The 21,196-nt window shown below is 44.5% G+C and overlaps 1 protein-coding gene across 2 annotated transcripts in view; it reads right to left on the bottom strand.

The window, feature by feature from the left end:
- Positions 1 to 21,196, bottom strand: part of ZNF592 (zinc finger protein 592) — a 47,867-nt gene that overhangs the window by 6,477 nt on the left and 20,194 nt on the right. For both annotated transcript variants that reach the window (XM_055417879.2, XM_055417878.2), the window contains 2 exons: positions 13,363 to 15,625; positions 4,268 to 4,446 (listed from right to left, as the gene is read on the bottom strand). In XM_055417879.2, coding sequence (XP_055273854.1) covers positions 4,268 to 4,446; positions 13,363 to 15,606 — 2,423 coding nt within the window. In that variant the 5' untranslated portion in view covers positions 15,607 to 15,625. The remainder of the gene's footprint in view (positions 1 to 4,267; positions 4,447 to 13,362; positions 15,626 to 21,196) is intronic.

Genomic DNA, 21,196 nt, shown 5'->3' on the forward strand with positions numbered 1-21,196 from the left:
TTTTTTTTTAAGAGAAAACAGACAATTATAGAACCATATGCTGTCAAATATATAAAGCTTTAGAAAAGATAGGGCTTCCCTGGTGGCTCAGCTGGTAAAGAATCTGCCTGCAATGCAAGAGACCTGGGTTCAGTCCCTGGGTTGGGAAGATCCCCTGGAGAAGGGAAAGCATACATACTCCAGTATTATGGCCTGGAGAATTCCACAGACTGTACAGTCCATGGGGTTGCAAACAGTTGGACATGACTGAGCGACTTTCACTTAGAAAAGATAAAGGGCAGTAAAATATTTAGCTTTGCTAATAATCACAAATAATAAGTAAATAACATATTATTAGTCTAAACTTGCTTCCTTATGACATCATTGGTCACTCTCCAAATTATCAACAAAGAGCAGAATAATTTATAAAATCCTAAAAATATTACAGTGTCGGGACTTCCCTGGTGGCCCAGTGGGTAAGAATCTGTCTGCCAGTGTAGGTGACATGGGTTCCACTTCTGGTTCGAGAAGATTCCACCTGCCACAGAGCAAGTAAGCCCATGCGCCACAACTAGTGAAGCCCATGTACCTAGAGCCTGTGCTCTGCAACAAGAGAAGCCATTGAAAGTAGAAAAAGCCTATGCAAAGCAACAAAGATCCAGCACAGCCAAAAGATACAATTTTAAAATAAATAAAAATATTATTAATATAAAACTCTATAGTAGAGCTCACTGAAATGGAACATAGGTACTCTTAGTATTTACTAAAAATTATTAATATCTAGAGAATGGGAGAAAATACTTGCAAATCATATATCTGACAAGAGATTTGTAACCTGAATATATAAAGAACCCTTACAGTTCAATAACAAAAAGACAAATAACATAATTTTTAAATGGGCAAAGGATCTGCATAGATATTTCTCCAAAGAAAATATACAAATGGCCAATAAATTTACGAAGATATGCTTGACATCATTATCTGCCAGGGAAATACAAATCAAAACCATAATGAGATATCACTTTACACCCACAATAACTATAATCAAAAGTCAGACAGTAACAAATATTGGCAGCAATGTAAGGAAGTCAAAACTTTCATCCACCCCTGGTTGGAATATAAATGTGGTATAGATACTCTGAAAGACAATGTGGCAGTTCCTCAATTTGACTCAGCTATTTTACTCCCAGGTATGTATCCAAAAGGACTGAAAACACTGTTACATAATAACTTGTACATGAATGTTCATTAGCAGCATTATTCATGAAACCCAAAAAAGAAGTGAATAACTATTATTTGTTATAATATGGACGAATCTTGAAACTATTACGCTAAGACTATATATGATTCCATTGAAATGAAACATCCAAAGGAGGCACATCTATGAGACAGAAAGTTGTTCGCTTGGAATGGAAGGACTACAAATATAGAGTTTCTTTCTTTATGGGTGATGAAAATACTCTAAAATTGATCATTGTGACTGACTGTAAAATTTTGTGAATATGGTAAAAACCACCGAATAGGACACTTTAAATGGGTGACTAGGATGGTACATGAATTACATCTGAATAAAAGCTGTTACCAAAAATACATTAATAGCTGAAGATCTTAAGTACAATGAATACTATGTCAGTGTGCATATCTTCTGCGTTCAACCATAGATCACTGAAAACATTAATGTCAGTATCTTCAGTAATCCTAGCTGCATCATTTTGTCTGACCTTTCTTACAAAAAGGCTTGATAAACTACTTTTAAGACATTACATTGCTTTTTACTCTTACAGAAGAAGGTAAAATATTTAATTAAAGTACAAAAAATATTATTAATCCATCTGCGTTACTGAAAACTTCTTGGATTCAAGATTCAAATACAGGGACTTACTTGGTAGTACAGTGGTTAAGAATCTGCCTTCCAATGCAGGGGGACAAGGGTTTGATCCCTGGGCAGGGAAGATCCCACATGCTATGGGGCAACTAAACCTACAATGCAGCCAAATAAATCAATATAATTTTTGTAAAAAATTCAAGCACAAAAATTAAAGTACTGATTGCTATTGGATTCAATTTGATCTTGAAATAAGCAGCATACACTTAAGTCAAAATTAGAAAGGTATTTTCAAGTGTTATGAATACTGCAAAATGTAGCCGAGAATGCTGCCAAGCAACGCTTTTTGCAACATGGTGGCAAGGGCACTGTATAACCCCATCTCTGGGTTGTTTTCTTCCCATGTATGTTAGCATCTCCATTCTCCCTAACACATAAAAGAAATTAGTCTACATTTGAAAGTGGTTATCCCAAGAGAGAAACCTGGAAGTGATCACTAACCACTCCCCATCCCTCACCCTGGTATATAAGCTATCCTCAAGCCCTAATGCGCCTATTTTATCTCTCTCAGGTTTTCCTTCTTTCTGTCCTCACAGCCATGCCTTAGCTGGATCCCTCAGTGTCTCATTGAAATTGTCACACGACCAGTCTCTAGTCTCTCGCCTCTAATACACATATCAGATCTGGCTGGATCACTCCCCTGCTGCAAATCTTTCCATCGCTCCTCACTATCCCCAGGAAAACAGCCCAGATGCCTGCCAAAGAATACAAGGTCTTGCATGGCCTGGCCCCTACCAACCCCCTTGTCTCACTGCTCGCCCTTCCTCCAGTTCATCGTGACCTACACCATGTCTATCCTTCCTAAGAGTTTTCTGTGTGTACTGGCACCCTTGCCTTTGCTCTTGCCAGATAGGCTCGCCTCCTTTCTTCTACTAAAAACCTCCTCCTATCTTCTCTATGAAGCTTTCCTGACCATTCCTCAAATATAGGACTTAACCACTCTGAATCGTAAGTACCTGCGAGCATGTTTGTAAACCATCAGATTAAAGCCCCCTTGAGTGCCAGAGATGGGTTTTAACCATCTTTGTGTCTTGAATGTTTGGCACAAGGCTAAAGACAACAGTAAGAACTCAAAAAAAGTTTATTAAATGAACTGTGCTCAGTTGCTCAGTCGTGTCCGACTCTTTGCAACCCCATGGACTATAGGCCGCCAGTCTCCCCTGGCAGTTTCCCAGGCAAGGGAAAATGGGTTTCCCCAGGTGAAAATACTGTAGTGGGTTGCCATTCCCTTCTCCAGGGGATCCTCCTGACCCAGGGACTGAACCCATGTCTCTTGCATCGCCTGCATTGGCAGGCGTATTCTTTACCATTGGGCCATCTGGGAAGCCCATTAAATGAACTAAATCAAAATTTAACACCAAAGAGAAGAAAACCTTAATAAATTTGGGCAAAATTAAATTTCTGAAGCAAAAATGATCAAAAAACATAAAATGTAGAAACTCCCAAGCAAGTAAACCAGTAAAGGAGACCTGATTGGGTCAATGTAAAATTACAGATCAATGAGTTTTAGAAGGAGCGTTCAACCCTCATTTTGATCTTTTTTCTGAAAATGACTTCTTGCTTATATTCGTTTAACACCATAGAAATAGATCAGTTTAAAACAGTTTTCTCTTGATTTTACCATGAAGCTGATCATTTTTTCCATTCTCAGGTCTTACTTCTCACAAACTGACAAAAACTAATCAACACAAAGATACGAGTCCTTTGACTTTGGCAGCTTGCCATTTGTTCAGAAATTGAGAACATTTGAAAGTACCAAAATTTGCAAATTTATTATTGAAATAGTACTTTAAAACTAATATGCCAAGCATGATAACTTTCTGAGCAAATTTATATACCTTTAAAAATCAAACTGACAAAGTGAATGTTAGTCATAGCCTAATCTCCCCAATACCTTCCTCTTGAAAGCTTTTCTCTTTGTTTCATCTTTTGGCCACACTGCGCCACTCACAGCATGTGGGATCTTAGTTCCCCAGTCAGGGATCAAACCTGCGTTCCCTGAAGTAGAAGCTCGGAGTCTTAACCACTGAATGGCCAGGGAGGTCCCAAAGCTTTTTTTCCCCCCAATGTTTAACTTTTTAACTCCTTGTTCTTTTCCTTGCTTTTCTGGTTCCCTACAAAGTAAAAATGTCTGTCCACATACCAATCAACATTCTTGTCTTATTAAGCTGGAGCCCAGGGCTCATAAGACCAAAACTCAAAATTCCTCTTATAGTTTGGCTATGCCAAAATATGTGGCTTATGGGATCTCAGTTCCCTAGCCGAGGATTGAACCCAGGCCACAGCAACGCAAGTACCCAATCCTAACCCTAGACCACTAGGGAATTCCCAAAACTCCAGTCTGAAATGAGTTATGGTCCAGAAAAAGCAGAAGCCACTGGGCAAGCCCAGGACAACACCCACCTGTAGCCCACCTTGCGGGCATAGTGCAGGCAGTTCTCCTTTACGTGAGTCTGGAAGTAGGCAGAGCGGCAGAGGGCCCCGCACTCCGGACAACAGTACGGGGACTTGTGGGCATGGATCCGCTGGTGGGCGCAGAAGCTGCACTGGTTGGGCAGCAGCATTTGGCACACCTGGCAGGTCTAGGAAAGAACATGGAGAGAGCAGTTCAGGCGGGAGCCACAGGCCAGGAGCTCTCAAGCAGGGCTGCCTGGCTTTCCTAGGACGCTGATCAGAAGGGCCACCACCCCCAACCATTCTCTCTCCCAACTCTCCTAGGACATTGTGACACCCCCAGGCCTCACACAGTGATGACACTGATGCCCACGCTAGCTTTGCCTCTCACCTTATCAATCAAATGCAGACCTGACCCTGCTGCTGCTGCTGCTAAGTCACTTCAGTCGTGTCCGACTCTGTGCGACCCCATAGACGGCAGCCCACCAGGCTCCCCCGTCCCTGGGATTCTCTAGGCAAGAACACTGGAGTGGGTTGCCATTTCCTTCTCCAATGCATGAAAGTGAAAGTGAAGTCGCTCAGTCATGTCCAACTCCTAGCGATCCCATGGACTGCAGCCTACCAGGCTCCTCCGTCCATGGGATTTTCAAGGCAAGAATACTGGAGTGGGTTGCCATTTCCTTCTCCATTTCCCCCAAAATCAGTCCTACATGTCTGGCTGTGATCCTGCTCTCTCCTGGCTCAGCAGAGGACCAGCTTTTCCTTTCCAGAGGCCCAAGGCACTTCTTGCATTCTAAAATCTTGCTACACTGCCAGGCCTACCGGGGCCTCTGCCCTGGCTCAGCAGGTTCCGACTCAACACCTTTGGTAAGCTGGCTCAGAGACTCCCAGAGCAGACCTGAGCCCCCCTGGATAACACTCAGAAGCCTCCATGCAGACTGAGTTTCTGTACGCTCAGCCTGTCTGCCCACTCTGGGGTGGGGGGAGCGGTGCCTGGAGCCACAGCCGCCCACATCCATCCACAGAACAGGTAATGGAGAGAACCAGAGGCTGCCAAGTCCTCCAGGTCGACTCACAGAAGCTCTCACAGGGTGAGTCCAGAGGCTCAGAGGGGAGAGCAAGAGGCTGATCGGGGGCCTATGTCTGGAGAGGCCCCTCATAGTAACACGGGAACCACTGACCTGGGCTCAGGAGTGCTCAGACTGAAGGGAGGCCAGGAAAAGATCTGTTTTAAGTAGTGATATCCAGAATGTAGGGCCCTTACAGCACAAACAATCCAGCTTTTTCAACAAAAGAAATGCCAAGGCAAAAAACAAAAAAGATTGAGGGAAGAGGAACTTACAGATTAAAAGAGACTTAAAAGAAATTTTCAGAAACTGCAATGGATAGCCCTTATTTGAATCCTGATCCGAGCAAGCCAAGTGTAAATAGAAATGAGACAACTGGATATTTTAACCCTAACTTAACGATGACAATACTGAGACATTTGACACTTGATATTAAAATTTGATAATAAGGAATTATTATTAATTTTGAGGTGTGATGATATTATATCTATGGGTTTTTTTTTTAAGGAAAAAACTTTATGTTTTAGATATATATGGCAATAGATACTATAATGCTAGGATTTGTTTAAAAATAATCCACTGAGGGAGAGGGGATAAGAACACAGATGAAACGAGACAGGTCACTGAGTTGGTAAAAAAAATTATTCTCTGTGACTTTTACAGCACAGTATTTTGACTTATACATCCTTAATATGATATATTCTAAGGACATGAAGAACTAACTGCAAATACACTCTCAACTTTATGCGGTGTCCTAAGGTTAGAATATTGGTCTTGACATTTTGAAATCTGTGTGTATATATGTGCATATGTATGTATGCGTGTGTGTATAGTTGGAAAATTTTAGGAACAGAGATTTTCAGTATAAAATCAGTTGCACAAAATGTATAATCTTGGACTCCCCTGGTGGCTTAGTAGTAAAGAATCTGTCTGCCAGTGCAGGAGAGACAGGTTTGATCCCTGATCTGGGAAGATCCCACATGCCACAGAGCAACCAAATCTATGCACCATAACTACTGAGCCTGTGCTCTAGAGCCTGGGGAGCACAACTACTAGAGCCCTTGAGCCTGTGCTCCACGACAAGAGAAGCCACTGCAGTGAGAAGCCCCCACTCACTGCAACTAGAGAAAAGCCAATGCAGCAACAAAGACCCAGCACAGCCAAAAATAATAAGATTTTTTGAAAAAAATTTTAAGTATAATCTTACATTTCAGTACCAGTATGAACTCAAGATCTCTCTTTTCTTATTTTAAAACTTTGTATTTCTTAGCTCTGGCCACTGAAAAGGCCTAGAAACATATTCAGCAGAATAAGCATACCTAGTGCCCAGAATGTAGCCTCTAAATATAATTTCTCACTTAAAAAAAAAAAACCATCACGGCCTCTTGAAAAATTGACTGATTCTAGGTTTAGCACAAGAAATGCGCCCAAATCTTGCTGGGGCTCAAAGTAGGGAAGCATCTCAAGGTTTAATGAGTTCATGTGAAAGGAACACAGGAACATGGGAGCTAGCCTGCTGGGACCCCCACTGACCAAAATGGGGTAATTGAGCAACGAGAAGAGTGAGTCACAGATCAAAGACATACAATAGATTGACAAAAAACAAAAGGACACACACGCACAATACAGAAGAAAACCATCAAACCACAAAAGTGAAAACAAAAGAAAGGAACAAAGAAGAAACAAAATCAACTGGAAAACAAAGGTTTAAAGTGGTAATACATATCAATCAATAATTGCCTTAAATGTCAATGGACTAAATGCTCCAATCAAAATATGTGAGAGTGGATTAAAAACAAAACAAGAGTCTACAACATGCTGTCTACAAGAGACCCACTTCAGAGTGAAGGGCACAGCAAGACTGAAAGTAGGGGAATGGAAAAAAGGCATTTCATGCAAACAGAAATGACAAAAAAGTGGAGAAAGCAATACTCAGACAAAAATCCCTTCCAAAATCACATCAAAAACAAAACAAAACTTAGGACTAAACCTGACCAAGATGGTGAAGGAGACTTACATGCTGAGAACTGTAACACTGATAAAGGAAAGTGAAGATGAGTCAAAGAAATGGAAAGACATGCCATGCTCTTGGACTGGAAGAATTTAAATGTTAAAATGGTCATACTACCCAAAGCAATCTACAGATCTGATGCAACCCTTATCAGGACATTTTTCACACACTGAAGCAAATAATCCTAAAATTTATATGGCACCATAAAATAATTGCCAAAGCAACCCTGAGGAAAAGGAACAAAGCAGGAGGTTTAACCCTCCAGACTTTAGACAATACTACTAAGCTAGAGTGATCAGAACAGTGTGGTACTGGTAGAGAAACAGACACATGGATCAATGAAACACAACAGACAGGCTGGAAATAAATCCACACATCTGCAGTCAATTAATCTTTGACAAATGAGGCAAGACTATACAATGGAGAAAAGACAGTCTCTTCAGCAAGCAGTGCTGGTAAAGACAAGGTGCATGTAAATCAATGAAGTTAGGACACATCCTCACACTACACACAAAAATAAACTCAAAATGACTTAAAGTCTTAAATATGAGACAATTACTCCTAGAAGAGAACATAGGCAAAACATTCTCTGATATAAATTATAGTGATATTTTAAGTCAGTCTCCTATGGCAATAGAAATAAAAGGAAAAATAAACAAATGGGACCTAATCAAACTCACAAGTTTTCATGCAGCAATAGAAACCATAAACAAAACGAAAAAAACTTATGGACTGGGAGAAAATATTTGCAAACAGTGCAACCCACAAGGGCTTAATTTTTAAGATATATAAACAGCTCATACAACTCAATAACAACAACAAAAGAAACACCCAATCAAAAACAGGCAGAAGATCTAAACAGACATTTCTCCAAAGAAGACATACAGGTGGCCAACAGGCACAAGATGCTCAACAACACTAATAATTAGAAAAATGCAAATCGTTAACTACAAGGTACCATCACACACCAGCCAAAATGGCCATTATTAAAAAGTCTACAAATAACAAATGTTGGAGAGGATGTGGGGAAAAAAGGCACTCTCCTATACTGTTGGTGGGAATGTAAATTGGTGCAGCCACTATGAAAAACAGTATGGAGGTTCCTCAAAAAGTTAAAAATACAGTTACCATTTGATCTAGCAATTACCACTCCTGGGCATATATCAGGAAAAAACTTATAATTAAAAAAGATACATGCACCCCAATGTTCATAGCAGCACTATTTACAATAGCAAAGACATGGAAGCAACCTAAATGTCCCCAGACAGATGAATGGGGTAAAGAAGTTGTGTTATGTATGTGTGTATACACACACACACACAGAAATACTACTCAGCCATAGAAAATGGAACAATGCCATTTGCAGCAATACGGATGGGCCTAGAGATTATCATACTAAATGAAGTTAAGTCAGAAAGAGACAAATACCATATGGTATCACTTATATGTGGAATCTAAAGTATGATACAAATGAACTTTATTTACAAAACAGAAACAGACTCACAGACACAGAGAATAGGTTTGTGGTTGCCAAAGGGGAGAAGGGGTGAGGGAGGGATGTATCGGGAGCTTGAGATTAGCAGATACAAACTATTACATACTGAGAAAGGATAAACAACAAGGTCCTGCTGTATACCACAGGGAATTATATTCAATATCCTGTAATAAGCCATAGTGGAAAAGAAAAAACAAGAATGACTGAACACATAAACATAGTAAATATATAGAAGCCAATGAGCTTATTAGAACACCAACACTTAATAACAGAGGCGGTCGCCTCATACTGCTTAGGGTGGCTATGATGAAAAACAACAGACGCACTACTGGTGGGAATGTAAAACAGTACAGTCCTTGTAGGAAAAATCAGTATGGGGGTTCCCCAAAAAATTTTAAATAGAATTACCATATGATCCAGCAATTCCACTTCCGGATATATACCCAAAGGAGTTGATATGGTACAGCACAGGCAACAGAGCCAATATTTTACAGTGACTATAAATGGAGTATAATCTTTCTGTACAGCAACTATAATTCAATAAAATGAAATATTTGACCACACGAAAAAAGAACTGAAAAGATATTTGGATATTATGTTTGGTCTTCCCAGGTGCACTAGTGGTAAAGAAACCGCCTGCCAATGCAGGAGACCTGAAAGATGCGGGTTCAATCCCTGGGTCAGGAAGGCCCCCTGGAGGAGGGCATGGCAACCCACTCCAGTATTCTTGCCTGGAGAATCCCAGGGACAGAGGAGCCTGGTGGGCTACAGTCCCTAGCGTCGTGAAGAGTCGGACATGATTGAATCGACTCAGCATATGTGCACATACCACGTTCACAGCAGCATCATTCACAATACACCTAGAGGCAACACAGTGTCCACTAATGAGTGAGTGGATAAGCAAAAGGCGTTATATACAACAGAATATTATTGTCTCAAAAGAAGGACATTTGTCAAACGCTGGAACATGTATGAATCTTAAAGATATACTAAATGAAGTGAGTCCTTCAGAAAAAGACAAACACTGTATGATTCCATTTTCCAGAAATTTGATTATTCTAGTCAGATTGATAGAAACAGAAGGCGGCACGGTGGTTACCAGGGGAAAGGAGTGGGGAAAACAGGGACTTGTACTGAATGGGTTTAAGTTTCAGTTTTGCAAGACGAAGAGTTCTGGAAATTGATTGCACAACAATGTGAACCTTCTTAACTCCACTAAACTGTACACTTAAAACTTTATGTTATGTATATTTTATCACAACTTTTAAAACTATTAGAGGAGGGACTCTTAAAACACCATTTAGGATTGCTGGGACATCCATTCACTGCTGTGAAAACTATTAACTGAGGGAAACAAATTTATCCAGTTTTCCAACTTAAACTACATTTCAGGGTAACCTAACAGCCCTCAAAGGAAGAGGGGAAGGTATTTTACATGGAATTCCAGCTGATAAATGAGAATAATAAAATTTACCACACCCACGCACAACTCCTAATAAAATCACTGACTCAAGCAGCAATTATTAATGGTAAAAAGACAGGGAACTTTCTAAGAAAAGGATCAGAACACCAGTAGCGTAAACTCACTGATGAAGTTTAGCATCATTAAAACTGAGACAATCAAGAACTCTGGGCCTCCCTGAAGTAACGAATTATGAAGAACACAGTACTCCCACTCCTCAAGACTGAACCTAAATCTAATCAAGTTGTCACTGCTAACTTCTAGTCTATAGATAAAATATTGGGTATAGAACAACAAATTTTATTGTCTGGGGAAGCAATCAGCTGAACTCAAAATTATCCTGAAAAAGCCTCAGGAAGCAATCAGTCAAACCCAGAACAGTCCTAGAAAATTCTTAGGACACATGACCCAGTTTCTTCAATAAAGTGATGATGTGAAAAATCACTGGGTGATTTTTGGGTGGAGTAGGAAGAGGTACTGCTCTAGATTGAGAAATATTTAAAAGCTGGAACAAACAAACACAACACATGGTCCATATTTGGCTCGTGATTCACAATAAAAAAGACATAAAAAGACTATAAAAAGACAATTTTGACCCAAAGGGAAAACTTGAATACAGACTTGTATTAAGACAATATTAAGGAATTGTTCTCTGTCGTCCCCTTCTCCTCCCACCCCCAACCTTTCCTAGCATCAGAGTCTTTTCCAGTGAGTCAACTCGTCGCATGAGGTGGCCAAAGTAGAAGGGGACGACAGAGAATGAGATGGCTGGATGGCATCACCGACTCTGTGGACATGAGTCTGAGTGAACGCCGGGAGTTGGTGATGGACGGAGGCCTGGCGTGCTGTGATTCATGGGGTCGCGGAGAGTCGGACACGACTGAGCGACTGAACTGAACTGAACTGACGGAATTGTTATTAATTTGGTCGCTCAGTCGTGTCCAACTCTTTGCGACCCTGTGGACTATAGCCCGCCAGGCTCCTCTGTCCATGGATTCTCCAGGCAAGAATACTGGAGTGGGTTGCCATTTCCTTCTCCAGGGGATCTTTCCAACCCAGGGATCGAACCGGGTCCTCCTGCATTGCAGGCAGACGCTTTATCCTCTGAGCCACCAGGGAAGCCCACTAATTTGGTTAGCTGTGATAATAACGTTATAGTTAAACAAAAGCTTAAAAATAAGAACCTGTTTGACACCTGCCCAACAAAGTGTCCTGGAATGTAAGGAAGGACCCCTCCAGCCACTGCAGAGGGAGGGGTTCAGACTCCGGGGAAGAAGTCAAAGGCCCCGAATACATTGCCCTGCAGTCCCTCCCCTAGAGTGGAGCCCAGCCTGGGGCTTGGGGACCCCTCTTATGCAGCTCCCACTCGAAGGGAATGACACAAAGATGCAGGACGGGAAGGGTGCCACCCTGGGATCCTACACCCGGACGTCAGCCTGCTCAGATTTTAAAGGGCAGGTGAATAACAGTGTGGGGGGAAAGCAACCACGGGCCCAGGCATCAGACTTCCACTGGCAAGGGTTCTGACCACAGGACCCAGAAGACCCACTCCTGTCCAAAGCAACCACGCTGGTACAGCCCCAGAGGAAATGGCCTGGGGGGCCCACACTCCACCTGACTCATCAGGAAGAAATGCAAACTGAAACTGAGAAGGTGAAGATGAGCAGCAACAGACTTGTGGCACCATGTAGGCCCCTCCTGGGGGCTGCCCACTGAACTCCACCTCTGGCCTCTAGCCCTGGACCCCCAAGGGTGGACCCCCTCATTCCTAACCACTCCCTGTTCCAATGGCCACTCTACACTTTCCATACCTGTCCCTCTCCTTCCTCCAAACTCACCATTGCAGAGCCAGCTCAAATGTCATGTCACAGCACAGGCACCTTCCCTACGCCTGGAATCACGATGAGTCAGTCCCTTGAAGGAACTCTACACAACTGTTCACAAGTGTGTTTTAACCCCAGTCTTAGCCTGCTCCACACTCCAGCAGTCTGGGTGGGGAGCCCTGCCCTTGCTGAGCCATCCTGAGCTCCTGAAGGAGCTGTGGTCTTCCTCCCACGGGCATCCCTACTCTCAACACAGAGCCTCCGTGCACACACGGGCCACTCAGAACAAATGCAGAGCTCATCACGACACCAACAGGTGCATGGGCCACTGTGGCCCTGGCCTAAGGAGGCTTGGTGAGCAGGCGGGCATGACTAAGCCATGAAGAGAGTCACCTGGAGAAGGAAGATGAGAGCCTTCAGGAGGCCTGCTTCTGCAGACGACCTTGGTGATATGGACAGCACTGACACACAGGGTGCCAAAGGGTGCTTTCAGCATGAAGTGCCTTAAGACACACACACACACACACACTCATCAGGATCTCATCATGTGCACACACACATCAAGCATAAACACACACACTCATCAGGATCTCATCAAGCATAACCAGGAATCGGACCGAGAGATAAGGGCAGAGGCTTTCTCAGTGGTAAGGACAGAGATGAGAGGAGGAGGCCCCGAAGCCTTTGCCTGGGGCCTACTCAAGTAGGCCTACTGCTCCTTCCTTCTACAGTCTACTCTCCTTTCTTCCACATCCATCCTCCTACTGGCCCTGCTGTGGCTTCCCCAAAGGGATTTTGCAGAAAGCAGCTACATCCACTGTGGGCACAACAACCTGGTGAAGATATGTTCTCACCTGAGGCACCGGGCAGTGACACACCCACCCCTGCCCCCGGGTTCTCTGGGCACGTGCAAAGACTACACTGCCAACAGCCAGAGATCAGGGGCATCCAGCAGGGACCTAGCCCTAGCCGGGCAACAGGCCCTCAGCCACTGGAGTGGGGGCAGAGTATCCACAGATACACACCTTAGACCATCAGGGCCTCCCCTCAGCTGCGGGCAGGACGCTTTCTCAGGAAATCCCAAGCACTACACATCCAGGTGGGTGGCTAGCCAGCAAGGCAGGTTCCTCTCCCAGGGCTCTTCCAATGCCCCCACTGCCCTAGATCAATGAGCCCAGGTACGGGACTGTGTGAACCCGAGGCCTGACAACCACCCCAGAGATGGGAGATGAATGGTCCTGCTCACCAGCCCCTCGGTCTCCTCAGTCGTCCTCTGGAAGTGTGCAGCCATTGCCATGTAGTCTCGCATCTGCTTGTGACACTCCAGGCACTTAATACTGTGCCGGATGAGCCTCACAGGGTCTGGGTAGAGCGGCAAGGCGGGGAGTGGGGTGCTGGCATTGCTGGAAGCCTGGCCAGGCTGGGAGGGGGAGGGGGGCGCTGTGGCAGCTGGCACCGTGGAGTTCACAGGGGTGGACACGAACATCTGGTCCGCAGAGATGGGCTTCACAAGCAGCTGAGAGCACTGCATGACAAGCCCCTTGCTCTTGTGGTCTCGGGCGTGCCGGAGTAGGCTGCACTTGTTGAAGAAGAGCAGCGTCTGGGAGCACAGTGTACACAGCACCTCAATGTGGACGCTCCGCCGGCCGTAGTGCTGGCTCAGGCTCTTCTCTAAGGCGAACGCGTCCCCGCACTCCAGGCAGCAGTAGCCACTAGCCGGCACATGGATCCTGCTGTCTGCAGGTGGGCTGAGGTTGGGCGCGTAGAGGGGCACGGGGTTGGAGCTGTGGAGGACCTTGTTGAAGACCTCCACGACCAGCGGGGCGGCCTTCTTCACCTGGTGGACCAGGGGCACTGACATCTGCGTAGGCTGAGGCTGACTCCGCCTCTGCGCGGAGGACTTGGCCGTCACTGATGCAGCCACACTGTGGGGGACCAGGTTCAGGTTGGCCAGGTGCACGGCCTTGGGTAGGAGGTTGGCAGGGGTGGGGGTGGAGACTGGCGGCGCTGGGCTCTGCTGTGGCTTTCTGCCTGCCTGCGTGCCCGAGGCGGCCCCCTTTGGGCCCCGGGCCCCGGAGCTGCAGCAGGAAGGCAAAGGTTCGCTGGCTTTCGCCGCACACTCCTCCTCTTTCTGGTCACTCTGGGGGCTCCCGGGATGTGCGCCCACCTCAGCAAAGTGCTCCACTCCAGACAGAGTGGTGGCCTCATCCTCCGGGGCCTCGCTCGGGGCCTCGGCGGTAGCACTTCCTAATGGCGAGCCCACAGGGGACTTACTGGGATCATCAGGGTCTGGCAGGATCCTCGTGACGGTCCGCTTGATTTCCCCTGAAGACGTCTTAATGGTTTTGATCCTGACTTTGGGGATTGCTGGTGGGGAGCTGGCAGCCACGGAGGGGGAGCCCTTGCTACTGCTGTCACTGCAGATGCTCCGAGGGCTGTCAGAGGGCTTGATGCTCTTTCGGGTGGCCTCCAGGGGGCTCCGGGGACTCTTTGGTGACTTGGGCATCTTGGGGCTGCCTTTGGAGCCCTCCTTCGCGGGCCCTGAGGGATCCTTCGTGTGGCTGGGCTGATCCTCCTTGGCGACACTGGCCACTCGTTTAGCCTGCAGGGCCACCAAGGCCGCAACACAGGAGGACAACTTGGAATGAGCTGGCTTGAGGCGCTGTCTGGGGGGGACCGCCGAGCCAGTGCTGAGCTCTGAGGCCAGCCCCTTGGGCTCTCCAATACTGTTGCCGGGATGGCTACTGAAGTCCAGGGCGTCCCCAAAGAATCGACTGGCATCCAGTTCCTTGTGCACCTCCAGTGCTTTCTGCCCACCTCTCTCGTGCTCCTGTGGACTGCCAAGGGGCAGGGGCTCAGGCTTGGGTTCTTTCTTACAAAAGTGATCAAACATATGCAGCTCTGGGACCGGAAACTTCGTGAGAGCCTCCAGGACAGGGCCCCCTACAGACCCACATCCAGGAGGGGGCGGGAAGTAACTGTCAGAGTGTTTGGGCTTCATCCCAAACCCATTGTCTTTGATGGCGTCCTCGGGCTCTGGGCTGGAGATTGGACTGAACTGGTTAAAAGTTGGTAACGGCTCTGACTTGGAGGCCTCCAGCTTGCCAGGGAAACCCCTGGTACTGTCTCCATTCATGAACGTGGAGTCAAACTTCCCACAGTTGTGGCCTAGACTGTGGGGGTCTGCAGGCAGGTCAGAGCTCCGGAACCCATTGTGCAGGAGGCTGGGGGCGATGTGGTCTTTCTCCGCCTCAAATGACTCCTGGCGGCTGGTGTTCTTGACGATGACACTCACAGCTGGCACATCCGAGGCTGAGCCTGAGTGAGACAAGGATACGTTCTCATCCACACACAAGCCTGGGGGTTTGAGGGGGCTTTCACTCTCCTCACTGGGGGTCTGGATGGCCTCCTTGGCGTCAAGGCTGGTGGGGTCTGGGATGTCAAAGGCAGCCAGAAGGTCGTCAAAGTCTGGAGTCTTCATATCCCCCATGGCTGGATGCAGGCAAGGGCTAGAACAGAAACAGAACAGAATTAGTGATGGCCGATCTCACCAGGCTCAGTCCAGCATCATCTTCATCGCATAACCCACTCACTAACACACATGCAGCCAGCACGCCCACACACAAACCCCCACAATGTGGGAAGCCACACCCCCAAGTTCTACCTCAATAGGTTTCCAAAATGCTGGGGATGCTGGGGGGAGGAATGGAGAGAAAAGTTAGCACATTGTGACATGCCTGCCTGGTGGGCTCTAAACATCAAACAGGGAAATTCCTGGCTGGCTACATAACCGAAAGAGGGTACATTCACATGATACACCCTCGATTTCTCAGGGAATATCATCACTCCACAATCATAAGCACAAGCAAAAAACTACTCAGTCCTTAAAAAAAAACACCTGGCTCAGCACCAGTACCTCTGTTCTTTAGAAAACTTCTGGTTCATATATGAGACTTGGCTATAATTTCTGCTAATTTACTCTTAGTAACTGATCATTAACTTTGTATAACTTGGTTTTTAGCTGCATGAATTCAATCAAATTCAAAATGATTTACTAGTGCCAGGATTTAAGCTATCTCATAAATAAACTCTAGCAAATTATATCATCCCCAAGTTGTGTTGTTTTTTTTTCTCAAGTCAGTGGTCTGCTTGATTCCTTAATTTTCACCCCAAATTCATTACTGGTTGGTGAGTGGATCACTAAACCTGAGGGACTGGGTGACTCTCAAAGAAGCACATAGTTATCAAGCTGACCAGGGAACAGTTTTAAAGCCTTCAATTTTACTTTAATACACAAAGAAAAGAAAATCTACCTGATTTCTTCATGCTTTGGAGAAGCAAAGCTAAAAAACTTGCAAAGGAGGAAACCTGAGGCCTTCCATTAAGAAATTACTAAGGCACTCACATTTAGTTGAGATGTGGGGCTGAGTGGTTCAAACCTGCTGAGAAGAGGAAGAGAAACCCCACCATCTCCCTGGTTCAGCCCATAAATCCTGCATCTGCTGTAGCATCCCAGAGCCTGACATGCTTAAGTGTCTCTTACACCACGCTGGTACTGAAAGCCTTTGTGAATGCTGACCGACACAGCTCTTTCATAAAGCAGAACAGTAGCTGCACAGAACCAGATAAGGGGGCGAATCCCTGGGCCCAGGAACCCCAATGCCAGAAATTTGTTCTAAGAACAAAAATTCACTCGCAAGTTATATGCAAAAGTGTATGGTATTATTAAAACAACACCAAAAGGAAACACACGCAGACACACAAAGAAATGTAAATGTCCATGGACAAGGAATGGTTAATAAACTATTATGTAGTCATTAAAAACTCCAATTATGAAACCTAGGTATCAACATGGAAAATCACTTACGGTGTTAAGTTTAAGAAAAGATAAATACAAAAACATTGTCAAACTATAACAGTGTAAAACTGAGCATGCATTTGGGCCAAGATTGAAAGAAAAAAGTGATTTGTGCAGGGTGGTGGGGTTACTGGTGGGTTATTTTTTCACAACTTTTGTGTATGCTAGTAGACTCCTTTTATAATTAAAAAAAGGGAAAACAGGGAAAAAAAGAAAAGAAATGCTTAGAATCACAGGGGACCAGTCAGCACAGGTATATCTATTGCCGCCGCACGGGATCAGCAGGCTTGCAGGCTTGGTTTCTTGTCCCACCCCACCAAGCCCCAACAAAACATACCTGCCTTCTTAAAGAGTTCTCACAGAACACAAAACAGACTCCCCCCACCAACTGGGAAGATGTCTAATTATGGTAGATACTAATAAAGTGAAACCCCAATTATCTTAACAGAATATGAGCTTGCAGAATCACTGAAAAGAGATGTAAAAGTTTCTGGATAACAAGTGAATGTTTCATGGGACAGAAGTGTTGGAGTCCGTAAGTAAGGGGAAGACACTGGGTGTGGTGGGAGCACCAGCTCCTGGTACCAAGTGAGCTACTACGCAGGCCAGTCCCAAATGTAAGGAAACACCTGTGTAGTTTTGCTTTACCTTCAACTCCCTGGGGCTCCTTCTGTCTAGGAAAAAATGGTTGAGGGAGAAGGGTTGAACAGACTGGTCTTTTTACGGGGCTGGAAAAAGCATGTGGGAGAGGAGTGGTGGTGGTTCAAGGATTAGTGAGGAGCACACCACCTTTCTGAGTCACAGAGATCCTACGTGGAAGTCCTGTTCTCCACACAGAGAAACCTCAGGAGTGGGCTGAAAATGGTCAGAGGTCAAAGCAAAAGCTATCTTTTGCTAGGAAAATCAGAGCTAATAAATGGTATGGCAGGTCTCTAAAACAAACCAAAAAAATTTAATATAGTTTTTATGAAAAAGGGGAGAGGAATAGTCTAAAACGTTAAAAATATCTCAACAGATGAAATTTTCTTTCCTTTTTAGCTACACTTTAAAATTATTTATTCAAACTATTTATTTCAAATTTTAAGTAACTGTATTACATTATATTTTTAACATTATGAAAAGAAGAAGAAATTAGGCAAGCCAAAAAATTTGAGGAATTTCTTACAGAGGGCTCCAAAAATCATTACTATAAAACTCTTCAAGTATATCTAGCATGACTCAGCAAGGGACTGCCAGCTAGAAAATTGGTGAAGCAACTTAATTAAGATTAAAGGTGTAGTCAAAATAATAACCTTCAGCACACACCAATGTCTGCAAACTGTTGCAAGCAGCCAAAGTTGGAAAGAGCAGACCACAAAAGGCTGCCTGCCTGCCTGCCTTGCCTTACCTGGGGGCAGGCCGCAGGACCCAGGGTGATGGCCCCTTCCCCAGGGCCACAAATACCAGCCTAGGACCCATGGCCCACCCTGCAGAGCATTCAGTAAGGCTCACCCTAAAGCATCTGAACAAGCCAGATGCAGGCCTGGTGAGCTAACCCAGTGATCTAGAACGGCCAATCAGCAGGCAAGGCAGGTTCCCCCGAGCTCCAGGGCCTAGGCTGAGAGCCAATCTCCCTTCGAGGTGAGATGGTGGAAATGTGCTATGATGCATACAAGTCCCTTGAGGGTGAAGAACAACTTCAGAACTGGTAGACTGACACTGTATCCTCTCAGGATAACTTTCTATTCAAGGAAGATCTGGAAACTAAAAAAATAAACAAATAAAGTGAATATAAATTCCTAGCTTTTATTACAGGGTCTACCTGCTGCCCAGGACATTCTGCCAAACTGTTAAGTAAACATCAACTAGATGAGAGGGAGGGAACACCGTGATTTTGAAAGGGTCCTCATCAGGCCTGATTAACCTAACAGAATTCTTTGAAAGGATAAAAGCAATATAATTATGGCAGAACTAGTAGCCAGAATTTCTAATGCCAAAATTCCACCAGAAAAACCAACAAACTGAATTCCACATTGCGGTGTGTATGTCTGTCTTTATCTGGTTGTTGTTTACGGGAAATCATGAACAACGGCATTTTTTTTTAAACCACTGACCAGTTCTGGACTGGAACTTGATGCTTTCATAAACTGCCTACAGTGGTAGTTTCCAACCCATAGGGCACCCAACTTCATATCCACAAATGTGCTTCCAATGACCAGCCATTAAAAATACCACTACTGGGACTTCCCTGGTGGTGCAGCAGATAAGAATCAGGTTTGATCCCTGGTCCAGAAGAGTCCACAAGCCACAGGGCAACTAAGCCAGTACACCACCACTGCTGAGCCCGAGCTACAGGGTCCAGGAGCCACAAGCGCTGAGCCCATGTGCGGCAACCACGGAAGGCCATGCACCTAGAGCCTGTGCTCTGGCACAAGAGGAGCCACTGCAACCAGAGAGCAGGCCCTGCTCACCACGACCAGAGAAAACCCGCACAGCAACAGAGACCCAGCACAGCCAAAAATTAGCTAGAAAAAAAAATTAAAAACAAACAAACCCACTACTGAATAAGAGTCCATGAAAATATTAATTTGAAAAGGAGGTATCATATTTAAAATGCTTTGGGAACCAATAATCTAGCAGAAAATACATTAGGCTGTTAGATTCATAAGGGAAGAGGTTTATCTATCTTGTTCACCACTGTATTTTCCATTAGGCACTCAATAAATATTTGTTGAAGCAATAAAATGCAACCTTCAAGATTGCAAATGGCCTAAAAGCTGTTCCAGAAATCAAAATGCAAAATTAAAAGACAAGTTCTCAGGAGGCTGTATGAATAGGCAAAATTATGGCAAAGAAGCGTCAGTGAAGGCAAACATAAAGGAACACTTAGGGAAAAGCAATTCCAATTATACTTTTAGAATAATGGGTTCTGAGCTAAACTGTTCAATAAAGAAGCATCAGCTTAGACTGTTCCCTTAAGACACTGTGTTGCATGTCTCATCACAGAAAGCCCAGAAAATACTGGGCATTATCAGAAAGGACAATGGAAACAAAATAAAACTTGTGATCCCACCCTTATTCAGAACCATTCCGTGTCCACAGGAAGATGTGCTGTGCAGTTTTGGCTCCCCATATCTTAAGAAAGATGTACCAGAATTGGAAAATGTCTTGAGAAATGAGATTGAGTAGATGGAAGAGCTTTCTAATGAGAGCCTAAAAATCAGAGCTCTATTTTATTCCAGAGATGATGGTTTAGGGGCAAGGGGGAGCATAACTGAAGTATAGGTTTATTCACCAAACCTCAAACACGAGAGTAGAAGGCTGCATTTTTGAAGTCTGAAGTAAATAAAGATATAGGTCCACAGCAACGTAATCCATTAGTCAGAAAATATACTGAAATTGTTAAAGGAAAAATACAGAAATGTGGTAACATCCACACTTATTCAAATCTAGAAAAAAAAATTTTAATGGCTCTGAGAAACTGAAAACTTGGTGGCCTGTTTTTCTTAACAGCGTTAAGTTCAGAAACAACAGATTAATGAGAGTTCAATAACAGGACATTAAGTGGGGGCGAGGCCCTCCAAATCTAAGAAAAGTCTGATCTCTATTCAGTACAATCTGTCTAATGAGACAAGGCAACAAATAACATCGCAGATTTATAGAACAATGAAAGTGAAAGACCACATGATTTAGGGTATACTGGGCTGCGAGACCACAAAGACAAGTTTCTTTGCATCTGCCACTGCTTGCTGGATGAAGACTACAGAGAAGAAAGAAGACATGTGTGTTTTACAACCTGCAGGTGACCTCTTTACTCTGCTGCCCCACATGATCAAATGTGGTGTAAATATTGACATCATCTATGTTCAATTATTAACAGTTAAAGGTTTAAAAGTGAATAAATAGAAGTTACCCTCAGCTTTTTATTTTGGAAGAAGCATCCCAGGGGATAAGAAAGCAAAAAATAACTCAATATGTATGAAAGCACAGAAAGAGAGAGAGAAAGATTACTTAGCAGATACTAAGAAAGCACTTGAGCTGGTTCCCAGATGGGAGGACTTCTGAAGCAAGATGGAAGCTGGACAAAAGAGAGAATGAGTGAGCAAGCTGCTGCTCCCATGACCTGCAGGAACGTCAGTCTGGACGTTCAGAAACATCAGAAAAAGACATTGCATCTATGGGGCTAGAGATGGGAGCTCAGTGAAACTTTAGCTGGATCAAAGGAAACAGGAAGAGCTACCCT

Source organism: Moschus berezovskii, chromosome 21 (genome assembly GCF_049115385.1).
Source record: "Moschus berezovskii isolate FMDL1 chromosome 21, NW_MosBer_1.0, whole genome shotgun sequence".
NCBI lineage: Eukaryota > Metazoa > Chordata > Mammalia > Artiodactyla > Moschidae > Moschus > Moschus berezovskii.